The sequence below is a fragment of the Nuphar pumila genome, chromosome 4, assembly GCF_984573655.1.
Source record: "Nuphar pumila chromosome 4, dmNupPumi1.hap1.1, whole genome shotgun sequence".
NCBI classification, from domain to species: Eukaryota; Viridiplantae; Streptophyta; class Magnoliopsida; order Nymphaeales; family Nymphaeaceae; genus Nuphar; species Nuphar pumila.
In genome coordinates this window covers 107,352,718-107,370,640 of record NC_143252.1, presented here as the reverse complement: position 1 = coordinate 107,370,640, position 17,923 = coordinate 107,352,718, and the positions used below count along the sequence as shown (strand labels likewise).

General features: G+C 37.8%; 1 protein-coding gene across 1 annotated transcript in view; it reads left to right on the top strand.

Moving 5' to 3' along the window:
* Positions 1-14,248, top strand: part of LOC149840458 (TPD1 protein homolog 1-like) — a 30,128-nt gene extending 15,880 nt beyond the window's left edge. The window contains exon 2 of the mRNA XM_090005075.1: positions 13,935-14,248. Coding sequence (XP_089861201.1) covers positions 13,935-14,248 — 314 coding nt within the window. The remainder of the gene's footprint in view (positions 1-13,934) is intronic.
* Positions 14,249-17,923: the final 3,675 nt, after the last annotated feature.

The following is a 17,923-nucleotide window of genomic DNA, read 5'->3' as shown; positions in this document are numbered from 1 at the left end:
TCTTTGTCCAAAACAGTGGTTGTGCTCATAGGAGTGGTTTTTGAAGCAGTTGAGTTCATGTTGAACCTCTTCAGAAGTTCACAAGCATATTTAGATTGATTGATGAAAACTCCATCCTTGGTTTGCATAATATGCAGTCCAAGAAAGTAGGTGAGTTCTCCCATCATACTCATTTCAAATTCTTTCTGCATGGACTTAGAAAATTCTTCACAGAGAGTGCTGTTAGTAGATCCAAAGATGATATCGTCCACATATATTTGAACAATTAGGGTATGATTATTCACTATTTTTACAAATAAAGTAGAGTCTGCTTTGCCTACAGAAAAACCAGTTTTTACTAAAAAGGTTTTGAGTCTGTCATACCAAGCACGAGGTGCTTGTTTTAAACCATATAAAGCACGTTTTAGTTTGAAGACATGATCTGGATATTGTTCATTTTCAAATCCTGGAGGTTGTTTTACATAAACTTCTTCATTTATAAAACCATTTAGAAAAGCACTTTTAACATCCATTTGATATAGTTTAAAATCCATATAGCTTGCATATGCTAAAAACATCTTAATAGATTCAAGTCTAGCAACAGGAGCAAATGTTTCATCAAAATCAATACCTTCCTCCTGGTTGTATCTTTGAGCTACTAGTCTTGCCTTGTTTCTTATAACATTACCTGTTTCATCTAGCTTGTTTCTGAAGATCCATCTTGTCCCAATGATCTGATGATCCTTTGGTCTTGGTACAAGATCCCAAACATCATTTCTTTGGAATTGATTTAGTTCTTCAGTCATGGCTAGCATCCAGAACTCATCGATGATGGCTTCATCAATCTTCTTCGGTTCAAGTTGAGAAATGAATGCCATGTTTGCAATCCGTTCTAGCTGAGCTCTAGTTTGAACCCCCTTTGTCAGGTCTCCCAAAATCTGCTTTTGAGGACGATCTTTGATTTCGGCAAATGTTCTTTGATGATCATCTTCATTAGACTTAGCTGTGTTATCTAAAAATAAATTTGTTACTTTCAACATCATCATCGTTAGTTTGCTTATGAACAGATTGATCAATAGATTCACAGAAACTAACATGCATAGATTCTTCAATAGTATTAGAACTCTTATTGAAAACTCCGTATGCTTTACTATGACTTGAATATCCTAAAAATATGCCTTCAATAGATTTAGCATCAAATTTATCTAGGCTATCTTTTGTGTTTAGGATAAAGCATTTACATCCAAAGACTTTAAAATAGTCTATTCTTGGAGTCCTTTCATAGAATAATTCATAGGGAGTTTTATTTAATAAGGGTCTAATGAGAACTCTATTTGTTATATAGCATGCAGTATTGACAGCTTCTGCCCAAAAAGATTTAGCAAGATTATTGTGTTGGAGCATAGTTCTAGCAGATTCCTGAAGGGTTCTATTCTTTCTTTCTACTACACCATTTTGAGGTGCAGCTCTAGGAAAGACAAAGTTATGAGATATACCATGCAAGTTACAAAAATTTACAAAAAGTTCATTTTCAAATTCTCCTCCATGGTCACTACGGATTTTAACAATAGAACAAGATTTTTCATTTTGTAATTTTTTACATAAATTTTCAAATTGACAAAACATATCACTTTTGTTTTTCAAAAATATTACCCAAGTAAATCGAGAGTAGTCATCTACAATGACAAAAGCATATTTATTATGATTCAGACTAGCTACTCTAGAAGGACCAAAAAGATCCAGGTGGAGAAGCTCTAAAGGTCTTTTACTTGAAATAATATTTTTTGATTTGAAAGATTATTTAGACAGTTTTTCTAATTGACATGCATCACAAAAATAATCCTTTTTAAAAGATATTTTGGGTAACCCACGTACTAACTTATCTTTAGCTAATTTGGACATGTATTTGGAGTTGACATGACCCATTCTCATGTGCCATAAATGTTGAGTTTCATTATTAGCTATAAGGCAATGTTCAGAGATGTTTTCTAGGTATAGTTCATATATATTATTTCTTCTTATACCTTTTAAGATGATATTCTCGTTGGTGTCTGCTATAAGACAGGCATCATGATTAAAGCTAACATTATAACCTGTGTCATACATTTGATTAATACTTAGAAGGTTATGTTTTAAGCCTTTAACCAGGAGAACGTCTTTGATAAGAGGTTTATCTATATTACCAATATTACAAATACCAATTATCAAACCTTTGTTGTTATCTCCAAAGGTGACGGTTCCTCCTTCTTTATGATAAAGAACAACAAAAAGGTCTGGATGTCCAGTCATGTGTTTTGAACATCCACTGTCTAGTATCCATCTGTTCTTCTTGTTTGGAGCATGCAAAACATTAAGTAAAACTTTTTTTTGGTACCCAGTCGGGTCCCTTTTTGTTAGACTTTGGAACCCATATCCATTTAGATTTGGGTTTGTCTACAGCTTTAGAGGAGTTCAAGAAGTTAAAATTATAATACTCCTTTTTAGGTTCAGAAAAACCTTTCACAAAAGTGGTCTTTTGATTCATACAAGAAGGCTTGTTGAAATGAGAGTAGCCAATACCATTCTTGTAGAAAGAGATTTTTTGAGAGGATAGGAGTTTATCCAAGTTCTCTTTTCCTTTAGTAAACTTGAAAACCGTTTTCATAAGGTTCTCAGTTTTACTTTTTAATTCTGAAATTTCTACTTGCAGATTTTTAGTCTTGGAGCTAGTAGAAGAGATTTCAGAAGTAATAAGAAGATTTTTCTTTTGTAACTCAGAATTTTCAATACTGAGTTTTTCATTTTTCAGAGTGAGCTCTAGATTCTCAGATTTCAAATGTCTATTTTGAGAATCGTTTTCCTTGATTCTTCAAAAAGTTCCTGAAAAGCATTTTAAAGTTCTTCAAAGGAGAAATCAAGGGATTCACTTACACAGCTTTCTGCCATGAAGCACATGTTGGCGGTTTCTGCTTCATCATCATTTGACTCTTCACTTGTGGATGGTTCTGAATCATCCCATTAAGCATGCAGAGCCTTTTTCTTGAAGAACCTTTTCTTTGGTTCCTCAGTCTTGGATTTTCTTTTGAGAAGAGGACAGTCACGTCTTAAGTGACCTGGCTTATTACACTGGTAGCACATAGAATCTTCCTTTGGGTCTTTTCTTTCTTTGTGCTTATTTGGAATCCGGTTCCTTCTCATAAAGCGCTGAAATTTTCTGGTGAGTAGCGCAATCTTAGTTTCTTTTTCTGAGTCCTCATCCTCAGATAGGGCTGGGAAGACTAGAGTTTTCTTTAAAGGTTGTTCCTCTTCCCTTCTTTCCTTCATGTGGACTTCATAGGCCATAAGATTTCCTATTAAATCGTCTAGGGTAAGCTTGGACAAATCTTGAGCTTCTTTAATAGCAGTAGTCTTTTTCTCCTAATCAATTGTGAGAGATCTCAAGATTTTCTTCACCTTTTCTGTCTGAGAGTGGGTTACACCCAGAGATTTCAGATCATTGGTGATGTTGGTGAATCTGGTGAACATCTCTGTGATGGGTTCATCTTTGTTCATTTTGAACAATTTATATTTTCTGACAAGAGATGAGATTTTGGCTTCTTTCACTTTGTTGGTTCCTTCATGAATAACCTCCAAAGAATGCCAAATATCATATGCAGATTCACATATAGATATTCTATTGAATTCATTCTGATTAATGGCACAATATAAGGCATTCATAGCCTTTGCATTTAGGTTTGCCATTTTCTTTTCTTCATCAGACCATAAGTTATAGTCTGCGGATAGAGATGTGTATGGATGCTCAACAATTTTCTATACAGCAAAGTCTATGGATTTGAGAAATATAGCCATTCTGCACTTCCAGTATCCGTAGTTGGATCCGTTGAAGAAAAGAGAATGAGATGTGTGTTGACCTTCAATATCACGAGCATAAGAGGTAGATGCCATTTATGCTGGAAGACTTGTTATGTCAAAACCAGCAAACTTGCTCTGATACCAAATGAAATTCCACTAGAGGGGGGGTGAATAGTGAAATAATATATAGATCGATAAATTAAAAATATAATGCAATAAAGGCACAACACATAAACACAGAATTTATACTGGTTCGGTCAAAACCCTGACTTACATCCAGTCCCCAAGCAAACCACTTGAGCTTTCCACTATAACATCCGAGTCACCGGATAAATAGTACAACACCCTCTTCCTCAGAGGTCTTCTTCTCTCAACAGAGAAGGGGCACACCCTCTTCCACAGAGGTCTTCTTCTCTCAACAGAGAAGGACAATACCCTCTTTCACAGAGGTCTTCTTCTCTCAACAGAGAAGGGCAACACCCTCTTTCTCAGAGGTCTACTTCTTTCAACAAAGAAGGAAAACAATGAATAACAGAAAGTTACAATACTTCCTATAGAACCTTCAGAATGATATGAATGCACGAATGAAGGATTCTCAGAATGTTCTGTTCTTTTCACTCAGAAGATACTCTTTGTCAAAGAGTTATTCTTGACCTTTTCTCTTTCTTTTCTCTTTCTTTTTCTAGGCTCTCTTTCAGATATCGAATAAGAATTTTTCTCGTTGTAAGCTCACATGTCAATTCCTTGTCTGAATAGTTTATTTGAGTGTGTTTATATAGCTTTAAAAAAGTAGTCGTTACTTTTTTGAAATCATAATCTTTTTGAGATGTGAAATGTCATGTCATTTCAAAAAATATCTTTAGAGAAATTCGAGAAAGTCTTCTTTCCATAAAAGTAAAATATAGGGTACAATAGTCGTTGTAATATTTTAGGTAATATATATTTTATGAAAAAAGTCTATTTCTTACATTAGTACATTGAACGTTGGATTGTAGGCTATCATGTTGTTTTGTCTTTATCCTAATTAATGATTTGTGGTACATAAGTACTTCTTTACTTTAAATGAGTGTAAGTACAATAAATGCTTTGAGATATTTATTTGTACATAGTCATATCAAGAGTTTTCTTTATGATGTGTTTTTCAATGTCTACAGAGAGAATGAAGACTTTAAACAAGTCGACATTCTTGAGAAGGATATTAACAAGGATTTCTTACAGGAGGTATTAAATGTTATACAAAGAGAATGATGACTTCAAGTAAGTCGACATTCTATGGGTTTGTAAAAAGGTAACTAGAGTCTTTTCAACAAGTATTATATTTGTTTTTCTTTGTGTAGCCGATTTCCATGTTTTGTCTTTTTCCTACACATTTGAAATCATTTCATTTAAAAAGGTAACTAAAGTCTTTTTAACAAGTATTATATTTGTTTTTCTTTGTGTAGTCGATTTCCATGTTTTGTCTTTTTCCTACTTTTGAAATCATTACTTTTCAAGTTGTCTTGTATATGATAGAAGGTACAATTATTGCTTTTTGAAATCATGAATAATATCATGTCAAAATACCTTTTCCATAAAGGTTTTGTAAGAAGGTACAATTATTGGTTTTAAAAAAAGGAGCTTTTTGAAACTATTGTATACTTTTATGAAATAGCTTTTATGAATGAGTATGTAATATGCAATATGCATGCTTTTAAAGGTTCTGTTACATATGACTCTAAAGAAGAAAAAAATCTTCAACTTGAGGTAGCCGATCTCTTTAGATGGTCTTTAGAAATGCATGGCTCAACAAGTTTTTTCTTCAAGGAGTATGATTGCACCATAGTTGTACTTGAACAGGAGGTCTCCATCGTTTTTGAGTGAGATATCCTTGCATCAAATACTCGTTAGATATATGGCAAAACATATCCAGTCATAATATAACATTTTTCAAGAAGACATATTATCATATCATATAAAATCAAATAAGACAGTGTATCATATTATGTGACATCAAAACAGAGTTTCTCAACAATCCTCAATGATTCCTTAGTTGAGACAGAAGAAAAAGTCTCATTATAATCAATGCCCTCTATCTGTGTGAAACCTTTTGCAACAAGCCTAGCCTTATACCTCTCCACATGACCTTTAAAGTCCGTTTTGGTTTTATAAACCCATTTATAACCAGCAGGTCTAACTCCATCAGGTCGAGGTACAAGATCCCACACTTGGTTCTTTGTCATAGAGTCAAGCTCTTCTTTCATGGCATTAATCCAATGTGTTGATCTTTCACTTTTAATGGCTTCTGCAAATGTGAAGGGATCTTCATCAATGTCTATGAAATCATTTGACTCTTGTAAATACACCACATAGTTCGGATGGATAGCAGATTTCCTAATTCTGGTGGACCTCCATGCATGTGCTATAAGTGGTTCGAAATGAGCCTTTGTATTCTGTTGTTGTTGTATATCCTCATCAACAACTGGATCTAGTTGGGATTGATATTTATTGACTGGACTTTCTCTTACATTACTCGAAGGAACAATGATGGAGAAACCTGAGTCTTTATTCTTAGCAGGTGTGAAACCTGAATCCTGCATTTCCTCAAAATCAATATTTTGAGACGCATCTATCCCAATAGAACCATTTTCAAGAAATCTTGCTTTATCTGTTTCCACTATCTATGGTGTATGAGATGGACAATAAAACCTAAAGCCTTTCGATCTTTCTGGATAACCAATGAAGAAACCACTAGTTGTTCTAGGATTGAAAGCTTTTATATGTGGGTTATACAATTTAGCTTCTGGGACATCCCCATATGTGCATATATGATAAAGAAGGTTTTCTACCTGTCCATAACTCGTAAGGAGTCTTTTGAACAGCCTTCGTAGGAACCTTATTCAAAATATGCACTGCTGTCCTAAGAGCTTCACCCCACATGGTCAAAGGGAGATTTGAGTGATTCAACATCGCTCGAACCATTTCTTTAAGCGTACAGTTTCTCCTTTCAGCTACACCATTCTGGTAAGCACTACCAGGCATGGTATACTGAGGCGCAATGCCTTCCTCTTTTAGAAACTGCGCTAATGGACCTTCCTTTTGTCCCATCTCAGTGAAACGACCATAATATTCACCACCTCTATCTGACCTGACAACCTTAATAACTTCACCGGTTTGTTTCTCTACTTCTTTCTTGAAGTCCTTAAAAACCTGAAAGACTTCTGATTTTTCAGATAATGAGTAGAGATACATATACCGTGAGTAATCGTCTATAAAGGTGACAAAATATTTTTTCACCCGTATAACACGGTGAAAAAGGGCCGCAGACATCCGTATGCACTATTTCTAACTTTTCATTGCTGCGTTTGGCATCTTTCTTATATGTGTTAGACTGCTTAGCCTTTATGCAGTCAACACATGACTCTATATTCGTAAAATCAAGGGATCCAAGGATTCCTTATTTCACGAGTCTTTGGACTCTCTCTTTCAAGATATGTCCTAATCTTCGATGCCAAAGCAAATAGGATTGATCATCCTTTAGGTCACGTTTATTGCCAATCATTGTGTTCTTAATAGAGTGAGATTCCTCAATTTGGAGTTTGGTTTTTAATCGATACAAACCATCACTTATATATGCAGAACCTATATTCATTGAATTTTTCATAATAATAAGTTCAGATTTTTCAAATTTAAATACAAAGTCAAACCTATCAAGTTTTGAAATTGAAATTAGGTTCCGACTATAAGATGGAACATAAAAAGTATCGACCAAATCCAATATAAATCCCGACTCCAACACAATTCTGCAGGTCCCAACGCTCTTGACATGCGAACACATCTTATTTTCTGAGAAGATGCTTCTTTTATGCTCTGTTGGTTCCCTTTTGTTCAGAAATGCCTGCAAAGAGTTAGCAATGTACACCGTGGCACCAGAATCAATCCACCAACTATGCAATGAAATATGAATTAGATTGCACTCATGAGAAACAAATGACCTATTACCTTTATTTTCGAGCCACTTCTTATACTTCAAACAATCCACCTTCTTATGCCCCTTATTTTTGCAGAAGAAACATTTTATAGAAGGGCCACCTAACTGGGATTTGGTTTTCGCCTGAGAGTTTGAATTCTCCCCAGTGGCTCTCTTCTGATTCTTCCTTTTGAATGAGCTTTTCTTTGACCTCGACCTTTGTTTATCTTTATGAGAGGCCATATGTGCACTTGACACCCTTTCACCCTTCAATCTCTCCTCTTCCTCAACACACTTAGCCAAGAGGTCATTAAAAGACCACTCATCATTATGTGTGTTGTAGGAGATTTTAAAAGGTCCATACTTAGTAGGTAACGAGGTTAAGATCAGATGAACTAAGAAGGAGTCAGAGATGGCGAACTTCATGTCATTCAGTTGAGTCGCAATATTGCTCTTTTCCAAAATGTGTTGTCGGATGTAACTGTCACCGACATATTTCATAGACACTAATTTGGACATGAGTGTACTGGCCCTTGCCTTATTAGAAGTGACGAACTAAGCCTCAATGGCTCCCAGAAATTCCTTCACAGTCCTACAATGAGGAATGATGCCTCAAATATTCTTAGCCACCCGAGATTGCAAAAGCAACAAGCTAAGTCTGTTCGAGCACTCCCACTTCTCAGAGGCAACCTTCTAATCGGTTGTGCTCTGCTTTGTAAAAGAGGAGGTTCATCAATTCTAAGGGCCAGATCTAAATCCATATAGCCCAAAGTGAATAATATAATTTCTTTCCAATCAGAAAAATTCGATTCGTCTAAGATAGGGATACTACTTGAACCGTCGATATGGAAGGAACCTGATAAATCAAGGAATGAAAAAATGGAAATGCATTACTATTATTGCTCAAACGAGACTCGTGTTGAAAAGGTAAAAGTGAGACCCTTTATTTTCATCTTTTCTGAGACAAGCATAGTTGAGCCATTATCGTTTCACTTTGGTGAAAACGACAATACTCATAATTGCTTCGTCTCTTCAATTCTCAAGGAAATGACTTCAGTTGGTGAAACTAGTAGATCATGAATCCAGAGGCAATTCAGCACTGTACCTTTGGGTACGAACATGCTTAATGGGTTGGAATACACATCTACTATCACACCCTGTGTAAATTTGGAACACAACGACCTACCTTTGGGTAGAATCGATGTTTCATAAATTCACACACAATCATAATTACGAATCTTAATATGGTCCAAAGAATCCTTAATTAACACGACTCAGATCACTTTGGTGATTACAAGAATCGATCAATCAAGATCTTTTACCGAAAATCCTATTCGTATTATGGAGCACGCCTATGCACACATTTTAATGCATGTATATTCATGACATAATATAAGTTTATACTTCAAAAAATATACATAAACTAATTGTCATGAATTTAGTTATAATTCATGCTTAAAATCATCATGCACAACTTAACCAACGCAAAATACATGAATTAACATGCATAAGTCATGCATTATTTAAAACAAATACTTTATAAAGCATGAAAAATAACAAAAACATACTCATATGGGTAAACCTCATGGTCCTCAAGTAGGAACCGGTCTAAAAACACTCTGAAACCGCCCTAAACCGGTCATCTAAGGGTCCTAACTGGTTCTGAACCTTATAAACTGATACTTAATATGAACAAAAGTTCATAAAACCCTATAACCATATGCCAAAATCCCTGTATCTCTTTATATTTATAAAAACAGAGTTTCAGCATCTCGAAACCGGTGAAAAACTGGAAAGAACCGGTCAAAAACGAGTCCGAACCGGTTCCGAAAAGTGTCGGATCAGGTTCCTGATCCGATTCAGTCTTAATAGTGTTTGGATCCTGCATTCATGGATCCGACCCGGTTTAAAGGGGATCCGGGTCTGACCCGACCAATACTTGATATGGGTCAGACCCGGTCCGAACAGAACCCGGGTTAGACCCGGTACGAAATGGACCCGGGTTAGAGTCGGTCCGCAATAGACCCGGTCCAAAACGGACCCCGGGTTAGACCCGGTCCTAAATGGACCCCGGGTACGACCCGGTCCGTAACAGAAGCAGGTTAGACCCGGTCCTAAATGGACCCCGGGTACAACCCGGTCCGTAACAGAACCGGGTTAGACCCAGTCCTAAATGGACCCGAGTACGACCCGGTCTGTAACAGAACCGGGTTAGACCCGGTCCTAAATGGACCCCAGGTTCGACCCGGCTCTTAATGGGTCCAGATCGGACCCAGTCCAAAACAAAACCGGGTTAGACCTGGTCCTAAATGGACCCGGGTCAAACCTGATCCGAAAGAAAGACCCGATTCTTTCCGGATCAGACCCAGACCCAGTACCATTATGGGTCTGGTTCAGATCCAAAAAAGAATAGCAGACCCGATCCACCCAAAATGGGTTTGGATCGGGTCTGTCATCGGGTCTTCTCGCCGGACCCGATCCGATCCCCTTATAAAAAATGAAAACAGAAACCTGATGGGTTTCTGTTTACATTTTTTAGGGAAACCGAAAAGGGTTTCCGCCCTTTTCGATTCCACAGCGACCCACGTCGCCGTCACGACGACTGATGCCGGCGACCTGCGTCACCCCACGGTGACGCCGATCCGGCGATAACACCCCCCCCCCCCCCCCATCAAAAGACGTCGCCCCACGGTGACGATTCGCGGCGGTGCCATCCGATGGCTGAAGACCGACACCGCCTGCCGGTTGCTGCCTACAAACGACAGTCCTTGCCGGCAAAACGCCCCACGACGAACCCACCCCGACGAAACCCAGCCCCCCTCCGGCGATAGGTAAGGGTTGCAAATTGTTTTTGTTTTTTATTGTTGTCGTCGGAGTAACCTGTAAATCGACGTTGAGGTTCGGTAATCTGTGGCGCCGGCAAGACCGTCGTTGTCACCTGCAGCCCTCCAGCAAAAGCCCCCTACAGGTCGACAGCTAGGGGAATTTCAGGTGACGGTTCCAGCGACCATTCCGGCAACAACGGATCATCCCTGCAGCCCGACGGCCACATGTATATTCCGATCATCCTTTCTTTTCTTTTATAAGGATTTGATCTGCCGCTTATCGGTGGTTGTCGCCCCACGGCGACTCCACCAATGCCAAAAACGCTGAAACGGCCTACACAGCCACACACAGCGGAAATGCGTGGCAATGTGGGCCCATAACCCAATGTTGGCGAATCCCTGTAAAATCAACAATGACAGGAAGCGTACCTGAATTCGTCATAGTTCGTGTAGGTAATTCGGCATTCTCCTCAGCCGGTCAACGCCCACAATGAGCCCAGACCTTAGGTCAACGATGAGCTGGACCCTTTCAGCAGCGTCCGAATGCGGAACAGAATTTTGGTAGGGAAATGCTACAAGTCTCTCATCATCCTAGTAGCCCCTAATCCCTTATGTATAATGGGAGATTAGGTAGTTACGTGAATGTGGTCTCTCCACATTCACGTAACTCCCACCCACTATCTCCATTACATGGCCACTAATGGGTGTCAAACCGGGTCATACTGTGGGTTGGACCCATAACCCAAAATATCCAACAACCTCGGCAAGAGATCCCTCTTCTAACAAACCCAATTGTATAGTCTCTTTTTTCCTTTTTTGAAAGGCAAGCTGGGTTCCGCAGGAGAGGGGATATTTGACACAACCAATCACATGACAGCATTTCAGGTGAGGCCTGCACTCTGTAGCTGTGGGCCTCAGCCATGCAAAGTTGTGTCACATAGCCATAGCACTTAGCCGCTCCATTGATCTCATAAGACCCCCACCAGTTATACAATGTACCACTGGGTTTTGAACTTGCAACGTCCCAACACAATGTGACATGACAGCTCCTGCCAAACAAGCAGAGCCCCGTTGGTACAGTCTCTTATTTAGCAAAGCTTTCAACTCTTCTTTTCTTTTTGTCCTTCTTTGAAAGATTAGCACTTGTGCTTGTCAAAGAAGATAGAAATTAAACCTTTTTCTTATAGTGATTAAAAAAATTAGAGATTTTTTTTTCTCTTTGAACCATGAATCAATTCAAGAGAATCTTCAGCTAGGGGCACAAGCTGATTTGAGATTAAACCCAGGCCCAAACTAGATTCAACTCATATTGCAGGATTCAACAACATACATGCCCAAACTAGTTGGATTAAGAACAAATGCCGTCTGGATCTGGTAGGATCTGGGTCATAATTGAGTGATCTGAGTCAAAATGAGATCTTACCTAACGTTTTCAAGTGAAAAACAAAAGTTTTACTATTTTTCAGTGAATCTAAAACCACAAAGACTCGGATCAGATCATGATCCTGTAATAGCATGAGATGTGAATCAGATCTAGATCCAAAAACAGATAACAAATTCAGACTTTTTTACTCTCTATTATCCAAAAACAGATAACAAACAGATAATCCAAAAACAGATATATTATCAGGCCCAGCAGACTAATTAAGAGCTTTGTTATTTACTCTCTATTATATAATCTAAGATCAGTTATTTACTGTTTAGCCTGCAAAGATCAAATATGTAAAGCCTAATCTATGGACGTTACTTTTTTTAGATTTTGAACCTTTCAAGATTTGGATGGTCCAAACTTATACATAGATGTATTATCTATAGCTTACTTAGTAGAAAACATGCACTAGGTTAGGCATTTTTTCATGTTTAGATGTGTATTTTGAGGAATAAAAAGTCAACAACTTATATGCACCGCAACTTGGTGAAATAAAAATCAATGTTTCTCATTAAATCAATATGATCTAGAGTTAGATTAAATGCCTATAGATAATACATTTTTTCTATTTTTTCATACAATAATTCTATATATAATGAAAACTGCCTCACTCACTTGCAAACCCATTGGTGCAAAAAACCAAAGTCTTTCTTGTCCATCAAGGTGTACACTCGGGTTCAATCACAGTGAGGGATGAGCATCTGTGGGTATTGAACTTGCAATGTCTCTTCAGTTTGATGACTTTTACGAGTCGCCCCAACCAGATGAGCAGAGCCCTTGTGGGCAATTTTTTTTGGATAATTAAGGGGAAACACCCCTCCCCCTCCACTCATCAACCACACATTGGCTGATCTCCGGTTGGTAAAACCGTTGAGCTCCCCCTGTTCACTGGGGAATACATCCAGCTTCGACCTTGCTGCAAGGGACACCACTGTGGGTTTCTGAAGACCCGGATTTGTGACATTGCTCTTTGGCATCCGAACGTTACATTTTGTGAAATGCACTGCTGCAGGGAGAGTAACTGCCTAATAACCTTTAATTCATCTATATAAAAAAACAAAACTAGCTAAGCGTTATGCAATAACCACGTTACTTTCAATTCAAAGGGTCATGTCAAACTACTTCAACTGACAATAAATGCCCTGCCCCTGTTCTCACCTATAAACACCCCTCCAACACTCCCCAAAATCCAACCCTTTCACCACCCAACTAGATATAGAGAAGAAAACTCATTACCCAACCACTTACCAATCAACCATGGCCTCTTCTCACAGCCTCTTGTTTGTCCTGGTCACTCTTTCAATCTTTGTTGTTCATGGTAATACTCTCTCTCTCTCTCTCTCTCTCTCTCTCTCTCTCTCTCTCTCTCTCTCTCTCTCTTTCTCTCTCTCTCTCTCTCTCTCTCTCTATATATATATATATATATATATATATATGAGTTGGGTAATTGGAATATGTAAACTAAGAACATATGTAAATTGGTATGTATCTAGATTTTTATAGTTTTTATTTTATTTTATCTTAGATGCTTGGTTTTATAGAAACAGACTCTTAGATCATCCACTGTGTATAAAAAGGATCTTTTAAGGCTTGAAAATCGAAGAATTTTTGTAAATAGTCAAGCAATTTTTTTACCTGATCCAATAGTCGATTCCAAGCAAATTGACCATGTTGAACGCAATTGCAGGGTTAGATTTGAAAAAGCCCTATGAAAATCTTGGTTCAGACTAGTTTACATATTTTGCTGGAGGTATTTAACATTAGCTACATTCTTAAGACTGCCGTTGCTTTATCATGGTTGGGGCACATAAAGCTGGTCTGTCCTCAACCTCCTCACAGAGAGGCGGCCCCATTAACTGACCCGGTTCTCGATGAGGATTTTATGACTATATTTAAAATGGTTTGGTTTAATTTGCTTTTGCAGGTCTGGCTATGTGCGAGAAAGAGAGCATTGTGACCTCCGTCTCAAAGACTGGGCGTAAGATTGGGAGCACAGATGAGTGGGAGGTGAGGGTGGCCAACACCTGCATCTGCACACAATTGAAGGTCGTCTTGGAGTGCAAGGACTTCTCCACCGTAGAACCAATAGACCCTGCCATTTTCAGGAAGGTGGACGACCAACATTGCATTGTTAATGATGGCCAACCCATTCACTTTGAAGATGTCATCACCTTTAAGTATGCTGGCGACTCCAATGGCCCCTTCCCAACTTCTTCTTCTAAAATCAGTTGCTCCTAAGCTAGATTGCACCCTTTGCTATGTTTTCTCTTTGTATTGAACCGGCAGTTTTTAATTATGGATCAATGGTAGTAATCAATAAGATTCAATTTTTGAGTGATGGTTCAATAATATCAATGGTAGTAATAAGATTCATGAGTGGTAATGAAAGTTTTCATGGTTATACGATTTCTTTTTTAATTACATGGAGAAACTGCGGCCTAGGTTAAAGACAGCCAAATTTTCATGTGTATGTGCAGATCTGGGTTTGGGATTCTATTTTCATGACTCGACAAAACCCAAACCTGAAGCTGATTATTAGTTATATGGGCGGGTCCGGTTCAACCCTCACCTACTCTGACCTGGCCAGACCTGTTGACAGTCTTATAGGATTTTTTTAGCGATTCAAAAATTATCGTTTTAGAAAACACAATTTTTTATGATTTAAAAAATCATATTTTTCATTGAAACTATGATCCAATCATCCAATGGTCGATTCTTATTAAATCGACCATGCATGCTGAAGTTGAACCCATCCTTAGGATATGATTTGATCAAAACAACTTGCATCAAAAGATTTAAGAGGGGTATAAAGATTGAAGGATGACATGGGAGAGAACTTGCCGTACCTGCAATTGTCTTCTCGAGGGTGCCTCCCTCTACCTCCAGAGACTTGTTTCCACCATAAAAGAGAGTTCTCACATAGGGATTCGAACTCAAGGTAACAGTTGGGTTACATGAATCCCCTATGTCATCCCTATCTTCATACCACATATAGTATCTTATTGATGCAAGTTGTTTTGGTCAAGTCTGACCACATAGATGGATTCAACACTGTCACTTTCATATAAATCAACCTTTGGGTTCATATTTTTTTTGACAAAAGAAATTCATTTTTTAATTCATTTTTTTTGAAATGTTTACAGCCGTTGATTTTTTATTCACTATGAAATCCTATACAAAGGTTCGCATTATAGAGTTTCAAATGTTGATATTCACTAGATGAACCATCTTGATCACATCTATGAGGTCAGATTTTTTTGAGAGACCATGTGGGTTAACCCTCGAAATCTTTCATGGTGCATGGTTGGCATCAGCTTCAAAAGGACATTTATAAGGTTTGATGATTATCAGATTTTTAATGCATCCTAAAAAAAAAAATAGTAGCTTATTGTTAAAAACACGTGCCAACAACATCAAACATCATACTGCCGACCCTTTTTTGTTAGCAACCCCTCAAGAAGGGTTGAATGACTTGTCAGTCGCTTTAAGTTAGGGGTCTCAGGTTCGAATCCAACATGGAGTCATGACCTAATTCTATCCATTTTGGAGCTGGTGATGGGCCTGGATCTGGATTGCAGGTCCTATTTGGCCATTTCAATGAAAAGCTGGTTCCTGGGATTTCTTCTTAGAAAACATGGGACTCTCTTTGGAATATTGAAAAAGGTGGAACTTTAAAAGGAAATTTTCTTATTAAAAATCAAGAAAATAAAAAGATTAAAGAAAAAAAAATTCAGGCAAATCACAATAATATCACATTATACTGAAACCAAGGTTGCCAGGAAGGGAAACGGAAATAAAGAATGTGTTGGGAAAAGGAAACGAGACCTCTAATTCGTGTGAAATGGGAAACGTGATATATATATACACGTGTGTGGAGCAAAAGTGCAAATATCGGCAATATGCAAGGAGAATATTATAAGTCTACACAAACTTCATTTCTTTACTAATATTATTATAAATAACAAAAATTAATATATTTTTTATAAAATATATTGAGAACAGGCAAGTCTTTTAAAATCTTGCAATATTATCTTGGTTTTGTTCATGACTTGTGAATATTTAGTGAGATTATCTTGGCCACACTACTGCCACTGTCAATAAATTCCCTCTCATTTCCCACCAACACTCCCCAAGACCAACCCCTTCACCACCCAACTAGAAATAGAGAAGAAAACCCATAATCCAACAACATTCGCCTATTAACCATGGCCTCTTCTCACAACCTCTTGTTTGTTCTGGTCAATCTTTCAATCTTTAATAACTCTCTCTCTCTCTCTCTCTCTCTCTCTCTCTCTCTCTCTCTCTCTCTCTCTCTCTCTCTCTCTCTCTCTCTCTCCCCGTGGAATGAAAAAAAATGAGGGGAAGTTTGTTACACCCCACTCCACCCGACCCCACCTGATAACCCTCCATATGCTCTTGTACAGAGTGGTGCCTGTGATCATCGCAAAATCTTTTCTGTTTCGTTGTTTCTCTCTCTTCCTTCTCTTTTTCTTTTCCAACCTCTATTTTCCTCCTTTTTGAAGGGAGAAAAATAAAAGACAGAAAAGAAAGAGAGAAGAGAAAAGAAAGAAATAAAGAGAGAAAGATGAACTATTTTGCGCGGTTTCACTTGACCTTGATTTGAAAGATATTTAGCAAATAACTCGCCTCCGTTTTGAAAATTTGCGGGAAAAAGATGGAGAGACGGGATTCGCTCGTCGGTACGAGGTTCGACCATTCCTGGCGCCTTTACCAGGGGTAATCGAACCAAAGATCGAATCTATGCCTTTTGCTTTGCCTAAATATAATCTAAGAATTTATTCTAACTCTAAATGCACAAAGAATCACGCTTGTGCAATGCAAGAATGTATGCTCCTTTTGAAAGATGTTTTGAAAATTTCCAAGTATTCTGAGATGAACTTGATAATAGAGTGAAGAAATGGTTGAATCTAACTTTAGAACTTGAGATAGATTAGAGAAGTTCTAAGTTTTTGAAGTAAATCAGAGTTGGGAGAATAAATGAGAAAGAATGACTTGAAGCTTTGAAAATGAAAGAAAATGAAGTTTCAAAGTCAGAAATAGACTTTGAATTTTGAACTTTGAATTTAGAAAAGGAAATGAATACTTGAAATGGAATTGAATTTGGATTTTGAAGTTTGAAATTTGGAATGGATCCGAGAAATCCGGATGGTATTTAAGAATAGAAATGGATTTAGATTAGATCCGACAATGGAATTAAAAACTAGAATTTGGAATTGGATTTCGGATCCTAAACGGAATGGGATCCGAGATTTGGAATCTAAGATGGACTTGAGTTCTAGATCCTAGAATGGGCTTGGATCTGAAGTCTAAGATCCAAATGTAGAATTGGGTTCCTGATCCTAAGATGGATTTGGATCTGAAGTCTGAGATCCAAATGTAGAATGGGGTTCTGGATCCTAAGATGGATTTTGGATCTGAAGTCTAAGATCCAAAGTGAAATTGGAGTCTGGATCCTAAAGAGGAATTGGATCTGAAGTCTAAGACCCAAAGGTAGAGTTGGATTCTGGATCCTAAGGGGGGAATTGGATCTAAAGTCTAAGATCCAAAGTGTGATTAATTTCTAGACCCTAAAATGGATTTGGATCTGAAGTCTGAGATCCAAAAAGTGGGATTGGGTCTGAAGTCTGAGATCCAACGTAGAGTTGGACTCTGGACGAATTGTGGATCTGAAGTTTGAGATCCAATGTAGAGTTGTATTTAGAAGGCTGGATCAAGTTGATCCGATTTTGGATTTGGAATTTCCAAAATTGATTTGAGAATTTGAATTTTGAATATGCAAATGAATTTCAAAGTCAAATTGGACTTCGAAGCTTGGATCTGGAATTTAGAAGATGAATCCATATTTCCAAGTTTGAATAAATTTTAGGAATTGAATCTTGAATATACAAATAA